The following is a 19840-nucleotide window of genomic DNA, read 5'->3' on the forward strand; positions in this document are numbered from 1 at the left end:
CTTTAAGGCAGCACACAAATAAACAAACAGGCCTATCCCTGTGTAAAGGCCAACTCGCTCTCCCAGTCCCTATCTGCAGGGCTGGGAGGATAAGCCTCTTTCCAACCTATGACCTCAAAGTCCAAAGAGGCACGTCTGTAAGCAGGGGCCCTTTGTCAGTCTCTCTCGGACAGGGTTGTGTCCGTGAGTGGTTTCCAGGGTACGCTGCGCCCTGGAATAGGGGTCTGGTTTCAGGGTTTCTTGTGGGCAGCACAGTCCCTCTGTGCTGAAGAGATCCCCCCTGCAGTTCCCGCAGGGGCTTTTCCACCTGTCTGATGAGCCAGGTGGAGACTGGTTATTTGTCTGTAGCTGCAATTAACCAGCTCCCTGCTGGATTCCTCAGACCAATACCGGCTTTCTGTTGAAGCCCTTTAAGACGGGGGTTTAAGGCCCTGTCGCCCCTCTCTCCCCAAATGTTTCACCTTTTTTTCTGTAAATTCTTTATTTTATAATCCACATTTTTATAACATTGAACATATACAAAACAATACAATACAACAGGGGTTGGCAAACGTATCTTCATGCGCCCCCCTTTCTCCTCTCCCCTCTTCCTATTGGCCAGCGTGCCGCAGCACCTTTTTAAGCAGGTGAGAGATACCGGCATCACCTTTAGGGGAAAGTTTCTTGGGAAACAGGAGCTGCTTTAAAGTGGGATAAATAACATGACATATCAATGTTTAATGTTTCAGCTTGTTTGGAAGTACTCCTGTTATAGGCTCTGACAGCAAACTAGTAGCTTGTGTTTCAACTTAGTAATTCTGCACCAAATTAGTGCCTTTCTTTGGCACCTTTCCCCCCTGTTTTGCTGGTGTATGCGTGGCAGGGTTGCATTGTATACTTTTTTTTGTTTTTGTTTAAGCCCTTTGTGGTTTGTTCAGCTGCACCGCGGAGTTACTAATTAATAATTGCTAGGGAATTTCCCACGAGGCTAAAGTTGTACAAGACTGTGTATTTCTCAGCAAATCCACCTCCTAGCGTGGTACACAGCCTCACCTTCTAGTGGCCTCTCGGTAAAACCGGAGCGTTTCATCAATCATTAATTCTGCTGGGCTCGTCTTGTTTACTGCGTTGGCAAATCGGCCGCAGTGATCAAATGACCATTGCTGCCTGGTAGATACAGGATCAGTAGCCAAATAGGCTCGTCGGCGAACACTCATTTTCTTCCCAGTGAAGCGTCCGCTTCCATTGTTTCCAACGTTCAACACGTGTTGCAGCCGGGACCAGAACAGGCGGTCTTTTTTAATATATATCTATCAGATCCGTGTGGGTTATTTGAAGCTTTCCTTGGCTTTCTGCGGCAGGGAAGCTTGCTGTAATGTGAGAGAAGCGAGCCGGCTGCTTGCTTGGTCTCCTCTCCGAAGACTGGAAACAATTTCGGGGAGGAGACGGCAAATAACCCCCCGACCCCCCCCCCCCCCACCCCCCCCATCTCCCTCCACGTTGTGAGCACATTCACACGTCTCAGACAGGTCTGCACCCCCTGCTTTTCACCGTTCTCTTTTGGCATACGGTGCTTCCGCTGCAGCCAAGGATTCTGGGTAATGGCATGCAAATGAGCACACGGCGCGTCACCTTTTTTGCTTCATGTCAATTGTAACACGGATCCCTGTAAGGTGATAACGGGGCGCCGAATACATTAATAAGCAAGGTCTAAACATCGATTAAAACAGTCCCCAAAGTGCTGCGGCCAATATTATGTGGAGTATCCTGTTTATCAGACGAGCCTCTGTGTCTAGCTCCGGCCGCATACTGTACCTGATGTTACTGATGCAGCCAGCGGAGGGCGCCGTTCTCCTTCCCACGGAGGCGGTGAGTTGCTAGCGGCACTGCATGTCCAGCACGTAGTATATCTGGAGCGTCCCGATGAGCTCCCGACAGCTGTCAAGGACACAATCAGCCGGTGACATTACACGGCTCTCCAAACAGCTTTGTTAATTTAGCAATTGCAGCTCAATTCCACGGGTCATTTTAATTCTCTTTTTTTAAACATATTCAGCTTGTTTCATGAAAGGGGTCAGTCCCTCCTAGGAGTACTAATGGCAATGAGATGGTTAAGGGGTCAGTCCCTCCTAGGAGTACTAATGGCAGTGAGATGGTTAATGGGTCAGTCCCTCCTAGGGGCAAAGTGTACTAATGGCAGTGAGATGGTTAAGGGGTCAGTCTCTCCTAGGGGCAAAGTGTACTAATGGCAGTGACATGGTTAAGGGGTCAGTCTCTCCTAGGGGCAAAGTGTACTAATGGCAGTGACATGGTTAAGGCGTCAGTCCCTTCTAGGGTCAAAGTGTACTAATGGCAGTGACCGGGTTAAGGGGTCAGTCTCTCCTAGGGGCAAAGTGTACTAATGGCAGTGACATGGTTAAGGGGTCAGTCCCTCCTAGGGACAAAGTGTACTAATGGCAGTGACATGGTTAAGGGGTCAGTCTCTCCTAGGGGCAAAGTGTACTAATGGCAGTGACATGGTTAAGGGGTTCAGTCCCTCCTAGGGGCAAAGTGTACTAATGGCAGTGACATGGTTAAGGGGTCAGTCAAAGGCAAAGTGCATTAATACTATTTAATCTTAATATATAAAATCGAATGGTTAGTGCTATCTGCAGTGAATCTGATTGGTCCTCAGCTCTGGCCAATCAGATTGGTGGGTCTGACGTCACCCAACTGCCACTGTCTTCCCCCTCGGTGCGACACACACACACACACACTCACCTCCCTCCCTCTCCGGCGCTCCAATTCACCTCCCTCCCTCTCCGGCGCTCCAACTCACCTCCCTCTCCTGCGCTCCAACTCACCTCCCTCCCTCTCCGGGCGCTCCGACTCACCTCCCTCTCCGGCGCTCCGACTCACCTCCCTCTCCGCGCTCCGACTCACCTCCCTCCCTCTCCGGGCGCTCCGACTCACCTCCCTCTCCGGCGCTCCGACTCACCTCCCTCCCTCTCCGGGCGCTCCGACTCGCCTCCCTCCCTCTCCGGCGCTCCGACTCACCTCCCTCCCTCTCCGGCGCTCCGACTCACCTACCTCCCTCTCCGGCGCTCCGACTCACCTCCCTCCCTCTCCGGCGCTCCGACTCACCTACCTCCCTCTCCGGCGCTCCGACTCACCTCCCTCTCCGGCGCTCCGACTCGCCTCCCTCCCTCTCCGGCGCTCCGACTCGCCTCCCTCCCTCTCCGGCGCTCCGACTCGCCTCCCTCCCTCTCCGGCGCTCCGACTCGCCTCCCTCCCTCTCCGGCGCTCCGACTCGCCTCCCTCCCTCTCCGGCGCTCCGACTCGCCTCCCTCCCTCTCCGGCGCTCCGACTCGCCTCCCCTCCCTCTCCGGCGCTCCGACTCGCCTCCCTCCCTCTCCGGCGCTCCGACTCGCCTCCCTCCCTCTCCGGCGCTCCGACTCGCCTCCCTCCCTCTCCGGCGCTCCGACTCGCCTCCTCCCTCTCCGGCGCTCCGACTCACCTCCCTCTCCGGCGCTCCGACTCACCTCCCTCCCTCTCGGCGCTCCGACTCACCTCCCTCCCTCTCCGGCGCTCCGACTCACCTCCCTCCCTCTCCGGCGCTCCGACTCACCTCCCTCCCTCTCCGGCGCTCCGACTCACCTCCCTCCCTCTCCGGCGCTCCGACTCACCTCCCTCCCTCTCCGGCGCTCCGACTCACCTCCCTCCCTCTCCGGCGCTCCGACTCACCTCCCTCCCTCTCCGGCGCTCCGACTCACCTCCCTCCCTCTCCGGCGCTCCGACTCACCTCCCTCCCTCTCCGGCGCTCCGACTCACCTCCCTCCCTCTCCGGCGCTCCGACTCACCTCCCTCCCTCTCCGGCGCTCCGACTCACCTCCCTCCCTCTCCGCGCTCCGACTCACCTCCCTCCCTCTCCGGCGCTCCGACTCACCTCCCCGTACCTCCAACCCCCCCCTCCCCGTGCCTCCCACACCCCCTCCCCGTGCCTCCCACACACCCTGCCGCCTCCCCAAAGGTTCCTCTCCGCGTGAGGTGGGGGGGATGCCCAACCGCTATCTTCATGCCGCCTGAGGTGTGGGGGATGCCGGGACGCTAGCTATTTGCATGCCGCTGCCACGTGAGGTATGGGGGTGCGGGGGGGATGCCGGCCTACCCTCTAGCTTCAGGCCGCCGCCTACGGTATGGGGGGGGGGGGGAGAATGTCACCCAGTCACTCACCCACCCAGTCACTCAACCACCCACCCAGTCACTAACTCACCCACTAACTCACTCACCCACCCAGTCACTAACTCACCACCCACCCAGTCACTAACTCACCCCACCCACCCAGTCACTAACTCACCCACCCAGTCACTAACTCACCCACCCACCCACCCAGTCACTAACTCACCCACCCACCCAGTCACTAACTCACCCACCCACCCAGTCACTAACTCACCCACCCACCCAGTCACTAACTCACCCACCCACCCACCCAGTCACTAACTCACCCACCCAGTCACTAACTCACCCACCCACCCAGTCACTAACTCACCCACCCACCCAGTCACTAACTCACCCACCCACCCAGTCACTAACTCACCCACCCACCCAGTCACTAACTCACCCACCCACCCAGTCACTAACTCACCCACCCACCCAGTCACTAACTCACCCACCCACCCAGTCACTAACTCACCCACCCACCCAGTCACTTACTCACCCACCCACCCAGTCACTAACTCACCCACCCACCCAGTCACTAACTCACCCACCCAGTCACTAACTCACCCACCCACCCGAGTCACTAACTCACCCACCCACTAACTCACCCACCCACCCAGTCACTAACTCACCCACCCACCCAGTCACTAACTCACCCACCCACTAACTCACCCACCCACCCAGTCACTAACTCACCCACCCACCAGTCACTAACTCACCCACCCACCCAGTCACTAACTCACCCACCCACCCAGTCACTAACTCACCCTGCCACCCAGTCACTAACTCTGCCACCCAGTCACTAACTCTGCCACCCAGTCACTAACTCTGCCACCCAGTCACTAACTCGCCACCCCACTCACTAACGCGCCCCCCCACTCACTAACGCGCCCCCCCACTCACTAACGCGCCCCCCCACTCACTAACGCGCCCCCCCCACTCACTAACGCGCCCCCCCACTCACTAACGCGCCCCCCCACTCACTAACGCGCCCCCCCACTCACTAACGCGCCCCCCCCACTCACTAACGCGCCCCCCCCACTCACTAACGCGCCCCCCCACTCACTAACGCGCCCCCCACTCACTAACGCGCCCCCCCCACTCACTAACGCGCCCCCCCGCCCCCCACTCACTAACGCGCCCCCCCCACTCACTAACGCGCCCCCCCCACTCACTAACGCGCCCCCCCCACTCACTAACGCGCCCCCCCCCACTCACTAACGCGCCCCCCCCACTCACTAACGCGCCCCCCCCACTCACTAACGCGCCCCCCCACTCACTAACGCGCCCCCCCCACTCACTAACGCGCCCCCCCCACTCACTAACGCGCCCCCCCCCACTCACTAACGCGCCCCCCCACTCACTAACGCGCCCCCCCACTCACTAACGCGCCCCCCCACTCACTAACGCGCCCCCCCCACTCACTAACGCGCCCCCCCACTCACTAACGCGCCCCCCCCACTCACTAACGCGCCCCCCCCCACTCACTAACGCGCCCCCCCCCTCACTAACGCGCCCCCCCACTCACTAACGCGCCCCCCCCACTCACTAACGCGCCCCCCCCACTCACTAACGCGCCCCCCCCACTCACTAACGCGCCCCCCCCCACTCACTAACGCGCCCCCCCCACTCACTAACGCGCCCCCCCCACTCACTAACGCGCCCCCCCACTCACTAACGCGCCCCCCCACTCACTAACGCGCCCCCCCACTCACTAACGCGCCCCCCCACTCACTAACGCGCCCCCCCACTCACTAACGCGCCCCCCCACTCACTAACGCGCCCCCCCCCACTCACTAACGCGCCCCCCCCCACTCACTAACGCGCCCCCCCCACTCACTAACGCGCCCCCCCCACTCACTAACGCGCCCCCCCCACTCACTAACGCGCCCCCCCCCCACTCACTAACGCGCCCCCCCCCACTCACTAACGCGCCCCCCCCCCACTCACTAACGCGCCCCCCCCCCACTCACTAACGCGCCCCCCCCACTCACTAACGCGCCCCCCCCCCACTCACTAACGCGCCCCCCCCCCACTCACTAACGCGCCCCCCCCACTCACTACCTCAGTCACTGCCCGCCTCCAACCACCTCCCCCGGCTCCCTTCGCGCACGCTGACTCGCCTGCAAGTCCGTGGAATCGCGCTGACTTCAGCAGGCGAGCCTCGGCGTCAGCGCGCCTCCGCTCTGCTGAACCCTGTACGGCCCCGGCCTAAGATTTCATTTCTGGCAGCCAGCAGCGAGCCGGGACATCTGTGTGCGGTAACATGGCAACTTCCAATTGGGCGAAGTTAGGGGGGGAAGGTAGGGGGGAAGGTAGAGGAGGAATCGCCTGGTTAAAAAAAACCCCCATGCTTTGTGTGGGGTGGATTGCGGCTCTGAAATGAATTAATGCTGGTGCTAAATATTGAAATATTGTGTCATGTAATTGCACGTTCTCTGGTTTCTAATGAGTTTTGGCATTACAAAAGGCTGAATCCCGGGCGGCAGCAAATCGTGAAATCTCATGTTTTTTTTTTGGGTTTCTGTAGTATTAGATAAGTGAGGGCTAGATCTTTGTAGCCCTTTCCTAATGGTGATCTTTTGTTGCCAATGTCCCAGGAGTTTGAGCTGCAAACTGTAACAGTAGACCGTTGCCGTAGTAATGTGATTATTGTGGCTGCCGAGTTGGGCTGCGCATTGCCGCCGTCGCGTGCGCTTGTAGTAAGCGCGACGTGATAGAGCGACGGATTGGTCGCGATCGCCGAAAGTCATCTCAATTTGATTTTTCCAGCGGCCGCAGCCTAACGTCGCCGGCGCTACAAAGCGCGTCCTTACACTGACTGAGCGATTGAAATCTGAAAGGTGGTCTCCGGCCCCCTCCTGAAAAATCTCGCGCCCCCTAGTTTACGCCCTAAATAACCGTCAGAGGTAAGATGGGCTTCTACGGTTTCCAGCGACGGCAGCGATTTTTATAGAGCGGCTTCTGTATTACCCCGCGTCGCTTCAGGTCTCTGTCACTGCGTATTCTCGCCGGGGCTTGTGGTATTTGTTACCGCCGGTACGAGCCTTGATTCCCTCTGCGGCCGTGTGTCAGCGGTACTTCCAGCAGGGCTGGCGCAGGCGTGTTTATTTTTTCCGTTGTTAATCCGGGGGGCGCCGCTGGAGGGGACCGGACACGTTTCAGCGGCTTCCTCGCTACAAAGCCAGGTGCTGGAATTTCTGGCTTTGATTAAACCTTCCTTGTTTAGTGATCCTTCCTTGTTTAGTGATCCTTCCTTGTTTAGTGATCCTTCCTTGTTTAGTGATCCTTCCTTGTTTAGTGATCCTTCCTTGTTTAGTGATCCTTCCTTGTTTAGTGATCCTTCCTTGTTTAGTGATCCTTCCTTGTTTAGTGATCCTGGCTAATCATGTCCTCCAGCAGCAAATCCTTTAAGTCTCAAAGGCGCCTCTGACACCGTGCGGCAGCGGCTGTGGATGCAATCAGTGCTTTTTGTCTTTCCACATGAGCGTTTGGAGAGATGAGGTTGGATAATTCACTGTCTAATGTGACGTGTGTGTGTGTGTGTGTGTGTATCTCTCTGTGTGTGTGTGTGTATCTCTGTGTGTGTGTATCTCTCTCTGTGTGTGTGTATCTCTCTCTGTGTGTGTGTATCTCTCTCTGTGTGTGTGTGTGTGTATCTCTGTGTGTGTGTGTGTGTGTATCTCTGTGTGTGTGTGTGTGTGTATCTGTGTGTGTGTGTGTGTGTGTTTGTATCTCTCTGTGTGTGTGTGTGTGTGTGTGTATCTCTGTGTGTGTGTGTGTATCTCTGTGTGTGTGTGTGTATCTCTCTGTGTGTGTGTGTGTGTGTATCTCTGTGTGTGTGTGTGTGTATCTCTCTGTGTGTGTGTGTGTGTGTGTATCTCTGTGTGTGTATCTCTGTGTGTGTGTGTATCTCTCTGTGTGTGTGTGTGTGTATCTCTGTCTGTCTGTGTATCTCTGTCTGTCTGTCTGTGTATCTGTCTGTCTGTGTATCTCTGTCTGTCTGTCTGTGTATCTCTGTCTGTCTGTCTGTGTATCTCTGTCTGTCTGTCTGTGTATCTCTGTCTGTCTGTCTGTGTATCTCTGTCTGTCTGTCTGTGTATCTCTGTCTGTCTGTCTGTGTATCTCTGTCTGTCTGTCTGTGTATCTCTGTCTGTCTGTCTGTGTATCTCTGTCTGTCTGTCTGTGTATCTCTGTCTGTCTGTCTGTCTGTGTATCTCTGTCTGTCTGTCTGTGTATCTCTGTCTGTCTGTGTGTCTGTCTGTGTATCTCTGTCTGTCTGTGTGTCGGTCTGTGTATCTCTGTCTGTCTGTGTGTCGGTCTGTGTATCTCTGTCTGTCTGTGTGTCGGTCTGTGTATCTCTGTCTGTCTGTGTGTCGGTCTGTGTATCTCTGTCTGTCTGTGTGTCGGTCTGTGTATCTCTGTCTGTCTGTGTGTCGGTCTGTGTATCTCTGTCTGTCTGTGTGTGTATCTCTGTCTGTCTCTGTCTGTCTGTGTGTGTATCTCTGTCTGTCTCTGTCTGTCTGTGTGTCGGTCTGTGTATCTCTGTCTGTCTGTGTGTCTGTGTGTGTATCTCTGTCTGTCTGTGTGTCGGTCTGTATATCTCTTGTGTGTCTGTCTATGTGGTTTAACCTCCTCAATATGTGGTTGGCACTGCGGTTGCTCCCTGTGACAGATGGTTTTGTGTGTGTGTGTGTGTGTGTGTGTTGCTCCCAGTGACAAATGGTTGTGCGTTACACCTGTAATGCCAGAGGGCCTTGGAAAACCTTTTTGTTTTGGCGACATTGCCGTGCAATGAGACTGGCGCCTCTGGCAGTGAATGGGTGAAACCGTGCGCTTGGGCGTTAGGGGATTAGTCAGAACGTCGTCTTCTTTTCTGGGGGATTAGGTGAAAAATGATCTTGCTCTTTGTAGATTGTAAGCTCCTCGGGGCAGAGACCTCCTTCCTTGTAGTCTGTTTGGCCTTAACGTGGTGTGACGAGTACGTTACAGGTTGTAGTCCTCGCTCCCACATTGTACTTCGCTGCATGATACGTTGGCGCCATATACGTAAAATATATTCTCATTATTAATACAGGTGGTCCCCGAGATCCGACGGCCCGCTTTCCGTCGCACGCCGTGTCTGTGTGTCTGTGTGTCTGTGTGTCTGTGTGTCTGTGTGTCTGTGTGTCTGTGTGTCTGTGTGTCTGTGTGTCTGTGTGTCTGTGTGTCTGTGTGTCTGTGTGTCTGTCCCCACTATAGAACAGCCCTTAGTCTCTTTGTCTGTGTCTGTCTGTGTGTCTCTGTCTGTGTGTCTCTGTCTGTGTGTCTGTGTCTGTGTCTCTGTCTGTGTCTGTGTCTGTGTCTGTGTCTGTCTCTGTGTGTGTGTGTCTCTGTGTGTGTGTGTCTCTGTGTGTGTGTGTCTCTGTGTGTGTGTGTCTCTGTGTGTGTGTGTCTCTGTGTGTGTGTATCTCTGTGTGTGTGTGTCTCTGTCTGTCTGTGTGTGTGTGTGTCTCTGTCTGTCTGTGTGTGTGTGTGTGTGTCTCTGTCTGTGTGTGTGTGTGTGTGTGTGTCTGTCTGTGTGCGTGTGTGTGTCTCTGTCTGTCTGCGTGTCTGTCCCCACTATAGAACAGCCCTTAGTCTCTTCGTCTGCGTGTGGTGACGCGGTTTATCACTTGAGGAGCGTTCTGCCCATCCCAGGCCTGCGTGCATCTAACACTTTAAAACCAATCGCCTAAAATAAATGTTTCACATACACTGGTTAGCGCTTCTCGAGCTGATGGGAATTGCATCTACGGAGCTTTTATTAAGCAAGCGAAAGTCTCCCCGCGTTGCCTGAAATCATCTCTGCGCCTGCAGAACGTGCGTCCCTTAATAGCTTTGTTTGTTGATCTGCATGGTAATAATTTGGGGAAAGTATTCTTGCGTCGAAAAAATCGTTCTGATATTTATTTATCCACAAACGCTTACAACAAAAGACAACCCCCCCCCAAAAAAAAGCCCCAGTGCCCCATCCAGCAAATCCCTTTCTAATCTCCGTACGAGGAGGATGGACGTGCATCTGCAAGTATTCGCGGCCCGCGCATATGCGATATATAGTATCAGCCAGCAAGACCCGTATGCTGTGTTAAAGGTGAAGAGGGGGGGGGACGCTGGTCGGATATTGGGGGGGGAGGGCATTCCAGAGGTGTATCCTCTGTTATGATGTCCAGTTTGTGGTGTTGTTTGATTTCCTCCTTGCCCTTTGTAAGGGATTCACTGTGAAATACAGGGGCAGTCGTGGATGCTGTTGAGAGAATCGAGCGACGTTGAGCTGATAACACGGTCAGCGTGATCCTGCAACAAGACACACGCCCGGCAAACATTTTGCACCTGCAAATAGGTCCCAGTGTGGGCTCTGTGCTCGTGGTTGCAGTGAGGTGCTATCAAACCACGCCTACGGAAGTTCCTTAATCCAGGGGAGCGCGAACTATTCCCCCTGTCTGCTCTCCCAAACTCGATCTCTCTTCCCCCCCGCCCCCAGCTCCAGCAGTGGGGTCATATCGTAGATGTCTCTTTTCATGGGCGATTAGCACCCACTTTAGCTATATTTCTTGCACATATAGTGGCCCTCCAGTTAAAGGCCGTGCACCTAAGGGAACAGGGAGAAATCAAAAATACCCACACGGGGGGGGGGGGAGAGGGAAGAGACGCTTTCCTCTCCATCCTCCCCCCCCCCTCCTCCCTGTGTGGGTATTTTTGATTTCTCCCTGTTCCCTTAGGTGCACCCTCTAAGGCCGCCTTTATTACTTTTCTTTATTGCTGAGCCGTGGGCTCCTTTAAGCTTATATCGGAGTATATGTCTGCACTGTAATTATATAACCTTTTGAGAACGTGGCTGTGATATCCGTGGGATTATGCTTTGTTATTACAGCTGGGTGGAAGAATTGGAATATTACGTGCAAGATGTAACACGGGACATGTTCACTGATTCCGTTCCTATTTAGACTTGAGTCTATTTTCTTCTACGCAATCCTAATCTTATCCGCCCGTCTCGGTTTCTCTCTCTCTCTTTTTTTGTCCAATGACGGCAGCAACGTTGGTTGAAACCAAAGGGGAAACGGTTTGGGCCGGCAATGTGCCTGGTAAGAATCTATAAAGTCTTCTCACCAGAGAGTCGTGGTAAAGACTGTAAAAATAACCCCACGCATTTCGCGGCTTCGGAGGCTTTGAAAAACACTTGTCTGTTTCTGTTTTTAAACATGGCGCAGCTCTTGCATTTCTTAAAGCCGACGCTCTCGTGTCGCCCCCCCTCGCCTTTGGTCCTAGAGGGGCCTTTTCACCTCTACACTAAGGCTGCGTCCATGGTAAGTTCAGCCGGGCGGGCTGGCTGAGGGAAAGCGTGTGCTTTCTCTCTCCGGCCATGGTGCGCGCGCCGTCCGTGGGCGTGTCTAGGGGCTGTGCCAGTGATGTCACGGAGCTGGGCGAACCGCCTTGGGCTGAGTTCGTGGTCGGGCAGACCGTGCGGAGGCGTGCGCACGCTGACCGACCAAACTGCCCAAGGCTGCGGCCAAGGTGACGCTGAGCGGGCACTTGCCGCATGCCCGTGAACGCACAGCGCTCGGCTGCTCCGTGATGTCATGGCCGCGCCCCCCCCGCCCCCCGACACCCCCCCCACACGCGTGCAACCAGCCGTCCAGGAAAAGCACGGCCAAGCAGCGCTCGCTCCCTGCCTGGCCGCAGCCTAAGTGTCTTTGGGGTGGGAAGATGGCATTGACTGTGCTCTGGGATTGGGACGGCTTTGCATGCAGGTTCAGAATGGGAGGAACTCATTGAGGTTTGATTTCCCAAAGTCCCTATGTAGATAACCACATCCGGAAAGCACCCGTACTCTCCCAGCCTCTCGCCCTCCTCCCTGTAAACCTGCTTTAGTTTGGGGCGATCTTTCAGTCCCGGTCACTGACCTTGCTCAGGTGATTCCTGCTCTCGCTGTGAAGCCTGCAGGGGGGTCCGATCTCTTTGATATTCTGTCTCTGTTACCGCTGCAGTAAACCTGGCCCGGCCGTGCTTTATGTACAAGACAAATAGCGCTCTGCCCGCTCTCTGAGGAACAGATATTGATGAAATGGCATTTACTTTTGAGCCGTTTCCCCGGAGCCAACATTTTGTCAGAAAGCCGAGAGAGATTATTTTCCTCTACTTATTTTTCAGATACGATCAAAGGGAGCCGTGTAAAGGTTGCTGGGGTGTGATTGATTTTTTTTTGGGAAAGTTTAAATTGGGTTGTTCGGCTCACACAGCTTCAGAATAGACGGCTAATGTAATCGCAGTGTGGCTCGCCCCCTGCATTTTGGAATTCTGTTCTTTTAAAGGTGTCAGTCCCTGCTAGGGGCAAAGTGTACTAATGGCAGTGACATGGTTAAGGGGTCAGTCCCTGCTAGGGGCAAAGTGTACTAATGGCAGTGACATGGTTAAGGGGCCAGTATCTCCTAGGGGCAAAGTGTACTAATGGCAGTGACATGGTTAAGAGGTCAGTCCCTGCTAGGGGCAAAGTGTACTAATGGCAGTGACATGGTTAAGGGGTCAGTACCTCCTAGGGGCAAAGTGTACTAATGACAGTGACATGGTTAAGGGGTCAGTCCCTGCTAGGGGCAAAGTGTACTAATGGCAGTGACATGGTTAAGGGGTCAGTCTCTCCTAGGGGCAAAGTGTACTAATGGCAGTGACAGGGTTAAGGGGTCAGTCCCTCCTAGGAGCAAAGTGTACTAATGGCAGTGACATGGTTAAGGGGTCAGTCTCTCCTAGGGGCAAAGTGTACTAATGGCAGTGACATGGTTAAGGGGTCAGTCTCTCCTAGGGGCAAAGTGTACTAATGGCAGTGACGTGGTTAAGGAGTCAGTCCCTCCTAGGAGCAAAGTGTACTAATGGCAGTGACAGGGTTAAGGGGTCAGTCTCTCCTAGGGACAAAGTGTACTAATGGCAGTGACAGGGTTAAGGGGTCAGTCTCTCCTAGGGACAAAGTGTACTAATGGCAGTGACATAGTTAAGGGGTCAGTCCCTCCTAGGGGCAAAGTGTACTAATGGCAGTGACATGGTTAAGGGGTCAGTCTCTAATAGGGGCAAAGTGTATTTTTTTGGGGGGGGGGGGGGCAATATGACTGCCACTGTAAATACATTGAATACATTTTGTATGTTTCCTTACCCAGCGGCGTTGGGCATTGTGTAATCTGCCACATCCCTTTGCGCGTCCTCTTGATGTGGACTCGGGGCTTCTGGGTAGAACATTCACAATTCCCCTTTTTGCCCGGGGTAAAAAAAAATATTTTCTGATTTGGGAAAATACGTTTATTTGGTGTCGTGCAAAACTTATTCCTTTTTCTTTCCTCTTGTTCCCTTTCAGCCTGGACCTAATGAAAGAGCCGGTGGCAACAAGATGCGACCATATATTCTGCAGGTGAGCCGAGGCCTCGTGTAATGCTTCGTAGGTAAACAATCTGCGATCGGGTGACGTGGGCGCTGCTTCTGCACCCGGTTAGAGCGGCAATCCAGGTTCCATTAAAAAAAATATATATATTTATTACAGTATTGAAGCAGGGGGTCTCGGTTTATCTCAGCCCCGGGGGGGCCGCCATGCTTCCAAAGATGCTTCCCTCCGTATGAGCGTGCAGTATTACCGCAGGCAGTGAATGTGCGCGCCTTGCGAAACGGCGGCGTTTTTACATGTCCTAATAGGACAGCGCGACGTCACCCTGCGCGGCTTCCCATCGGCCCGCGTATCCCGCCAGAGATTCCGGCGCCCCCTTACGGGGTAGGTCTGTATCTCAGGAAGCAGGGGGGTCCGCGGAGCGGAAATCAACGGGGGTTCCCCCCTGCTCCAATTCTGTAATAACACGGAAAACAAAATGAAACTGGCATTGCTGCTTTAACAGCACAAGGAAACCTGTACACGGTACAATGTAGGCAAAAATAAGAGCACTCCCCCCCCCCCCCCCCACCCCCCAAAAAATGAATTGATGTAGCAGGACCAGTAGAGCGTTGTCATGTCATTTTGGACACACGTAAAAACGATGACACTTCAATATTTTGCCGCACATCACATATATCTATTTAAGAACCGAGACGTATGGAGCTGTATAATTTGTCACATTGACTGCGGCTCTGAGGCTTTATCTGTTTGCATGTTTTTATTTCCCTTCACAATTACAAGCTGCTTTTATTTATTTATTTATTTATTTTATAACGTGATCCTCACCAACCAACTCTGTGCTATAGCGCAGTGGGAGGGCATCCATCCCAGACCTACCCGTAGAAAATATGTAGCTGACCCCTCGCATCCATCTGCTCGACTTGTCGCAAAGAAGTGCAGAAATCCCACTGACCTGACACTAAAATACCAGCCCGCAGAGGCAGCTGTTACAGCGCCGAGCGCCGTTTGTAATCTAATATGTATTTGCGAGAGCGACCTTGGGCTGTTGAGAAAAAGCACGACCGCTATGCTGTTCAATATGACCTTCCAGTAAGATGGACGACCTTGGAAAGCCGAGTCCAGCGTTCCCAGTTCTGCTTTTGCTGTTAAGATTTTGGCGTTCCTGGTTTCTATCTGCCTCTCCGTATCGTGTCCCTGTCTGGGAAATGACCCCCCCCCCCCTTTTTTTCCCCTCTCCCAGATTTTGCATGTTGCAGCTTCTCAGCAAAAAGAAGAAAGGCCTGGCCCAGTGCCCCATGTGCAAGGACCAAGTCACCAAACGGTAACGTCCACACTTCTTCCTTCTCGCCCACGCGCTTTCACACACCCACCCATTGCCAAGAGGAACACGCAGCTGGAAAAGGGGGGTTGTTCCACCTTGAAGCTTGGGGGGGAAGAGGGGGACTTGAAACGATTGCGCTGGAGCATGGACCCGGCAAAGTGTCAGGGATTTATCAAAACCACAAAGAGGGTTATAATGAGATGTCCCGGAGAAGTATTTTGGGGAGGAAAACACACCAATCTAAAACAAGTGTTTCCCCCCTCTCCCCCCCCAGTTCGTTTAAAATCTCTCAAATCCTTCTTATTCTGGAGACCCTATTACTTGGGTTTTCTGTTGATTCAATCACCCGTAAAAGGGTTTTACCTCTCCGCCGCTTTGTTAAAATGAATGCTTTCTACTTTTGGGGTCCTCGGACATATCTGGGGGGCTTGGATTTTTTTTTTGGCTCTTGACAAACCCCCCCCCCCCAAGTCAGTTTTTTAATCAGTCTCCGCTTCAGCACCGGAAGCCAAGTCATAGATTCAGCCACCTGTGCTGAAGCTGGGACTGGTTGAGCCACCTGTGCTGATGCAAGGTTATCCTGAAAACCTGACCTGTTTGTGGAGGTGGGTGAGGGGGGAGGGGGTTGAGGACGGGGAGTTGAGCACCCCTGATCCCGTGCACATTTCATGTTTTGGGCAGCGTGACGCTCTGTACGGTTCGACATCTCCGAAAATAACGCGTGGAGAGGGCGACGCGTGACGCGCGCTGTGGCCCGACGCAGATCATTTAATATTTCCCAATGTCGTTTGTCATTCTGAGCGCAATTTTTTTTTAATCTCACCTCGAAGGCTTTTCTTTTTTTAGCCACAAATAATCAGTCCTGAACACCTTTCCCCAGTGCGATGACAGACAGGTTTTGCTGCTGGGCTGCCGAGTCGTGGTGAGGGATTACCGAGCTGCCGCCTGACTTCTGTTACTGCCGCAATCCTGCTACCCCTTACTTATTGTAATAGATGGGGGGGGGGGGGTCTCTCCCTGCTTCCTGTGACGCTTTCCTCGGTGGGAGGGAGGGGGGTAGTGCCGGCAGCAGCTCTGCTGTGTGGGGCTATCAAAATGGCGGATTTAAAGCCAATAGGAATCACTGACATCATCCCTGGCAAACTTCCTATTGAGCAGGACATTTAAACCGGTGTAGCTGCTACCGGAGTCCCCCTCGGAAGGCGAGTATCTCTGGAAGCGAGGGGGTCCCTGTAGTGAAATGAATGGGGTTCAGCACCAGGGACCTCCTACTTTCTACCTGGGGGATTTGTTTTGCGGTGGGATGGGGAGCACCTGCTCCTGTAACCCCCATGGTGTTCTTCCCTCACTACCCCCACCCTGGGGATTGGTAGCGTTTGAGTCTGACACACCTACTTTTTGTCCCTCCCTTTTATTTATTTGCAGCAGTCTGCAGGATAGCCCCAGATTCAAGCTGCTGGCTGAGGGGTTACTGACGATCATACATGCGTTCGAGCTGGACTCGGGGTACAAATGTAAGTGTGTTGGGGTCTGAAATGATCATTATCCCTGAGAAAATAATCCTATTATCTTCTGGGGGTTTTTTTTTCTCCAGTGTCCGGGTGTGCATTAAATAAGCCATTCAAGCAGCTTAGAAAAAGTGTTTTAATATATGCAGCCTTTAATTACCTTTACCTCTACCGATTGATACGTTCTCCTGGGAGCAATCAGCAGAGATCCTGCTTCCCAGGGTTCACTAAATGGCCGCCTTTCTATTTCACTCAATCCTTCAGCCCGTGCAACTCAGCAGCTACAATGTATTCTTCTATTACTAAGGTAACATTGTCTATTGTTGCAGTTTGCAGCTCAAACTGCTGGGAACGTTGGCAACAAATGATCACAAACAGGAAAGTGTGGCAAAGATCTCGCACGGCTGGGGGAGGTGGGCTAAACCTGCTATAGAAATCAAAGGGTGCTCAGTGTCTAAAAACACATCAGAACTGGCATTAAGAGTTGAATTGAAAAAAAAAATGGTATTCAATACCACAGAACTAATTTATTTAAAATACCTATAGAATATTGCGCCTTTAGAACCGTACGCACGTTAAACGGAACGTTTTCATGTTCACACCCATTGTGCAATAAGCGGGCGCATGGAAAGTACTCACACTGGTTTAAAAGCTGCTGTTGTTCCTGGTTCCATTTGATACTAGTTCAGTAAGGACTAGGATGGATAATCTTCCCATAACGCCTTATTCTATCCTTCACCATCACCCCTTTTACATTACATTTTGTAGCCACGTGTGGTTTGTATGCAAAATCTGGCGAGGAAGTTTTGCCAGTGCCGGGGGAGCACGGTCTGGCGGCCGTGCTGCCGCCGGAGCCCCCCCTCTGCCACATTTGGGGGGGTGATGTGAGCACTCCAGGAGCAATGCAAAGCTTTGTGGGAAGCTCCTGCCGTCTGTCACCCGCGCTGAGGTGCAGTTTGGGGCCTGTTGACGTGCGCGGCCCCCACACGGGCTCAGGAAGCCCTGCTATACTGCCGCCATTACATATTTCTTTTGGCTGAACCCCTGGAGACACCTCATGGGGGGGGGGCCACCTATTGGGAATCACTGGGATAGGTTATACTTGGATCTTTTGTGACACTAGTGTTAATTAATGATGCATTAATTTATTTTGGCCTTCTTTGGCTCGATCTTATCGGACCTCCCAAGTAAGTTTGGTGGCAGCTGTTTTTGGGCTATGTAATACTTAATGCTAAAGTTCCAGTTTATTATAGATGGTAATTCAGGCAATCTCTCAGGTCAGCCCTGCTCAACTTTGGTTCTCAAGCCCCCCCCGCCCCCAAACAGGTCAGGTTATCCCAGCTTCAGCACAGACGGCTCAGTCGAAGAAGCACTGCTGAAGCAGGGGCTGATTGAGCCGCCTGTGCTGAAGCAGGGGCTGATTGAACCACCTGTGCTGAAGCAGAGATTTCCTTAAAACCTGACCTGTTGTGAGGAGGGCTTGAGGACTGGAGTTGAGCACCGCCTGTCTAAAGCCAACAAGCAGTGTGTGGTTTCCCCCCCCCCTTGCAAAGATGGCGTCCTGCTCCTCTCAATGTGCGTTATCTCGTCCTCCCCGCAGTCCTGCCCAGTCAGGAGACCGTGCAGACCGTGGTGGACGGAACCGGAAAGGAGCAGCCGGGGAAGCAGGACCTGGCCGTGGTGCAATGCACCGGCTACCGCAGCCGGAGGAAGCGGATTCTCAGCAATGACGCGGTGCGTGGAGAACGTTCAACCGGCCGGGTAAGTGACATTGTCGTCTGGTGACTTTCCTACGGGTTGTCTGTTAGTTTTAAAGGTACAATCCCACATAGCTAGCCAAGAAACGGCCCTTTTGTAAAGAAGTCTGATTGGCTTCCTCTAACATGTAACCACGCTAAAAGCAAAGATTCGACTTTTGTTTCTCTGGAAGCTGCACATTTTCCAAATGTATTTTTTAGCTACCTTTTACGTTTGAGGAGGAAAACGACGCGTTGGTCACTTTGCCCCTAGGAGGGACAGACCCTTAAACATGTCAGTCAAAATGATTGAGCCACCTGTACTGAAACCGGGATATCCTTGGGCCAAATCAGGCTTGTAAATGCCTCCCTAGTCCTTTTTACACCGTCTGCTCCTGCTGCGTTTAACGCTCAGGAAGCTAAGTGCAATTGTTCACACTGTTATAAACTTTCAAGCCAAGGTGTCTGTGTGCGTGTGTCTGTGTGCGTGCGTGTGTCTGTGTGTCTGTGTGTCTGTGTGTGCGCGCGTGCGTCTGTGTGTCTGTCTGTGTGTCTGTCTGTGCGTCTGTCTGTGCGCGCGTGCGTCTGTCTGTGCGCGCGTGCGTCTGTGTGTGCGCATGCGCACCACCAACAGGTCAGGTTTTCTGGGTATCTGGGCTTCTGTGCTGAAGCCTGGACACTCTTACCCTGGACCTGTTGGTGGCCCTTGAGGACTGGAGTGTCCCGCCCCTGCTTTTAACCCTTGCATGCCGGTGGTGGCGTGTACGCCTTCGCCGCCTCCGCAGACACGTGTTTACAAGCTTTCCTTGCGCAGTTTGTGAGGCCAATTAGCTGCCAGAAAACTCATTTTGTTTACGGACGCTGCAAGCAATTAGTACTTAAGAGCACTTCTTCATTCTTAATAAGTCCACAGGCGCTCCTCTGAAAGGGAAGGGGGGAGGGAGTCCTTTATAACACAGACACACACACTATATTACACTGACACACAATTGATATGAAAATGGTCTCGGAGTTGCACTATAGTTTTCCTGCTAAACGCAGTGTTGTAATATCTCATTTCTGCCAGCCATTGGCCGCCTAAATGTGATGTAACGATGTGAGTTTACTTAGGGGTGTTTGCAATCTTATTGGGAGTACGAGATACAACGGGAGGGAATAACATAATATGGGTAACGTGAGGTTAAGTGGCTTGTCAATTTGTTTTACTGGCCTTGTAAATATGGGGGTCCACGTGTCTACACACACCACTTCCCGAAGGAGGGACGCAAGTGGTTCTTAAAGATTGCTGTTACATATACAGCTCAACCCCCTTATAACGCTGTGCTTGAGGTCCAAAGAGTCGGATCGCGTAAGTAATATTGTACCATTATGCACTGTATAATAAAGTATTTAAGATACCAATAACCGTGTTGTAAAGTATTCATAATTCCGAAAATTGGGAGCCACGCATACATCGCGCTATAAGCGGATCCGCGTTGTAGCGGATCGCGCTATAACGGGGTTGAGCTGTATTTCATGTCTACCTGTTCTGTTTAATTTACGGATTGAAAGCAAAATAAGGAAAAACCAAGTCGTGAAGTGGTCATTAGTTTTTGTTTAGTGAACCTGCAGCAGTTCTAAGGCCGCGTCCATGGCTATCGCGAGCGGCGCGATCAAAATGCCATACGTCAAACGAGCACGGCGCGCGAGGAATCAAATGCGTTTTGCTTTTTGC

At 53.1% G+C, this 19840-nt stretch overlaps 1 protein-coding gene across 6 annotated transcripts in view; it reads left to right on the forward strand.

Annotated features, from left to right (window-relative positions):
* Positions 1-19840, forward strand: part of BRCA1 (BRCA1 DNA repair associated) — a 91029-nt gene that overhangs the window by 3457 nt on the left and 67732 nt on the right. For all 6 annotated transcript variants that reach the window (XR_012789968.1, XR_012789967.1, XM_075580206.1 and 3 more), the window contains exons 3-6: positions 13535-13588; positions 14802-14882; positions 16308-16396; positions 17991-18151. Coding sequence is in view for 4 of the 6 variants with exons in the window: in XM_075580206.1 (XP_075436321.1) it covers positions 13535-13588; positions 14802-14882; positions 16308-16396; positions 17991-18151 (385 nt within the window). In the remaining 2 variants the exon portion in view is untranslated. The remainder of the gene's footprint in view (positions 1-13534; positions 13589-14801; positions 14883-16307; positions 16397-17990; positions 18152-19840) is intronic.

The sequence above is a fragment of the Ascaphus truei genome, chromosome 23 (assembly GCF_040206685.1).
Source record: "Ascaphus truei isolate aAscTru1 chromosome 23, aAscTru1.hap1, whole genome shotgun sequence".
NCBI lineage: Eukaryota > Metazoa > Chordata > Amphibia > Anura > Ascaphidae > Ascaphus > Ascaphus truei.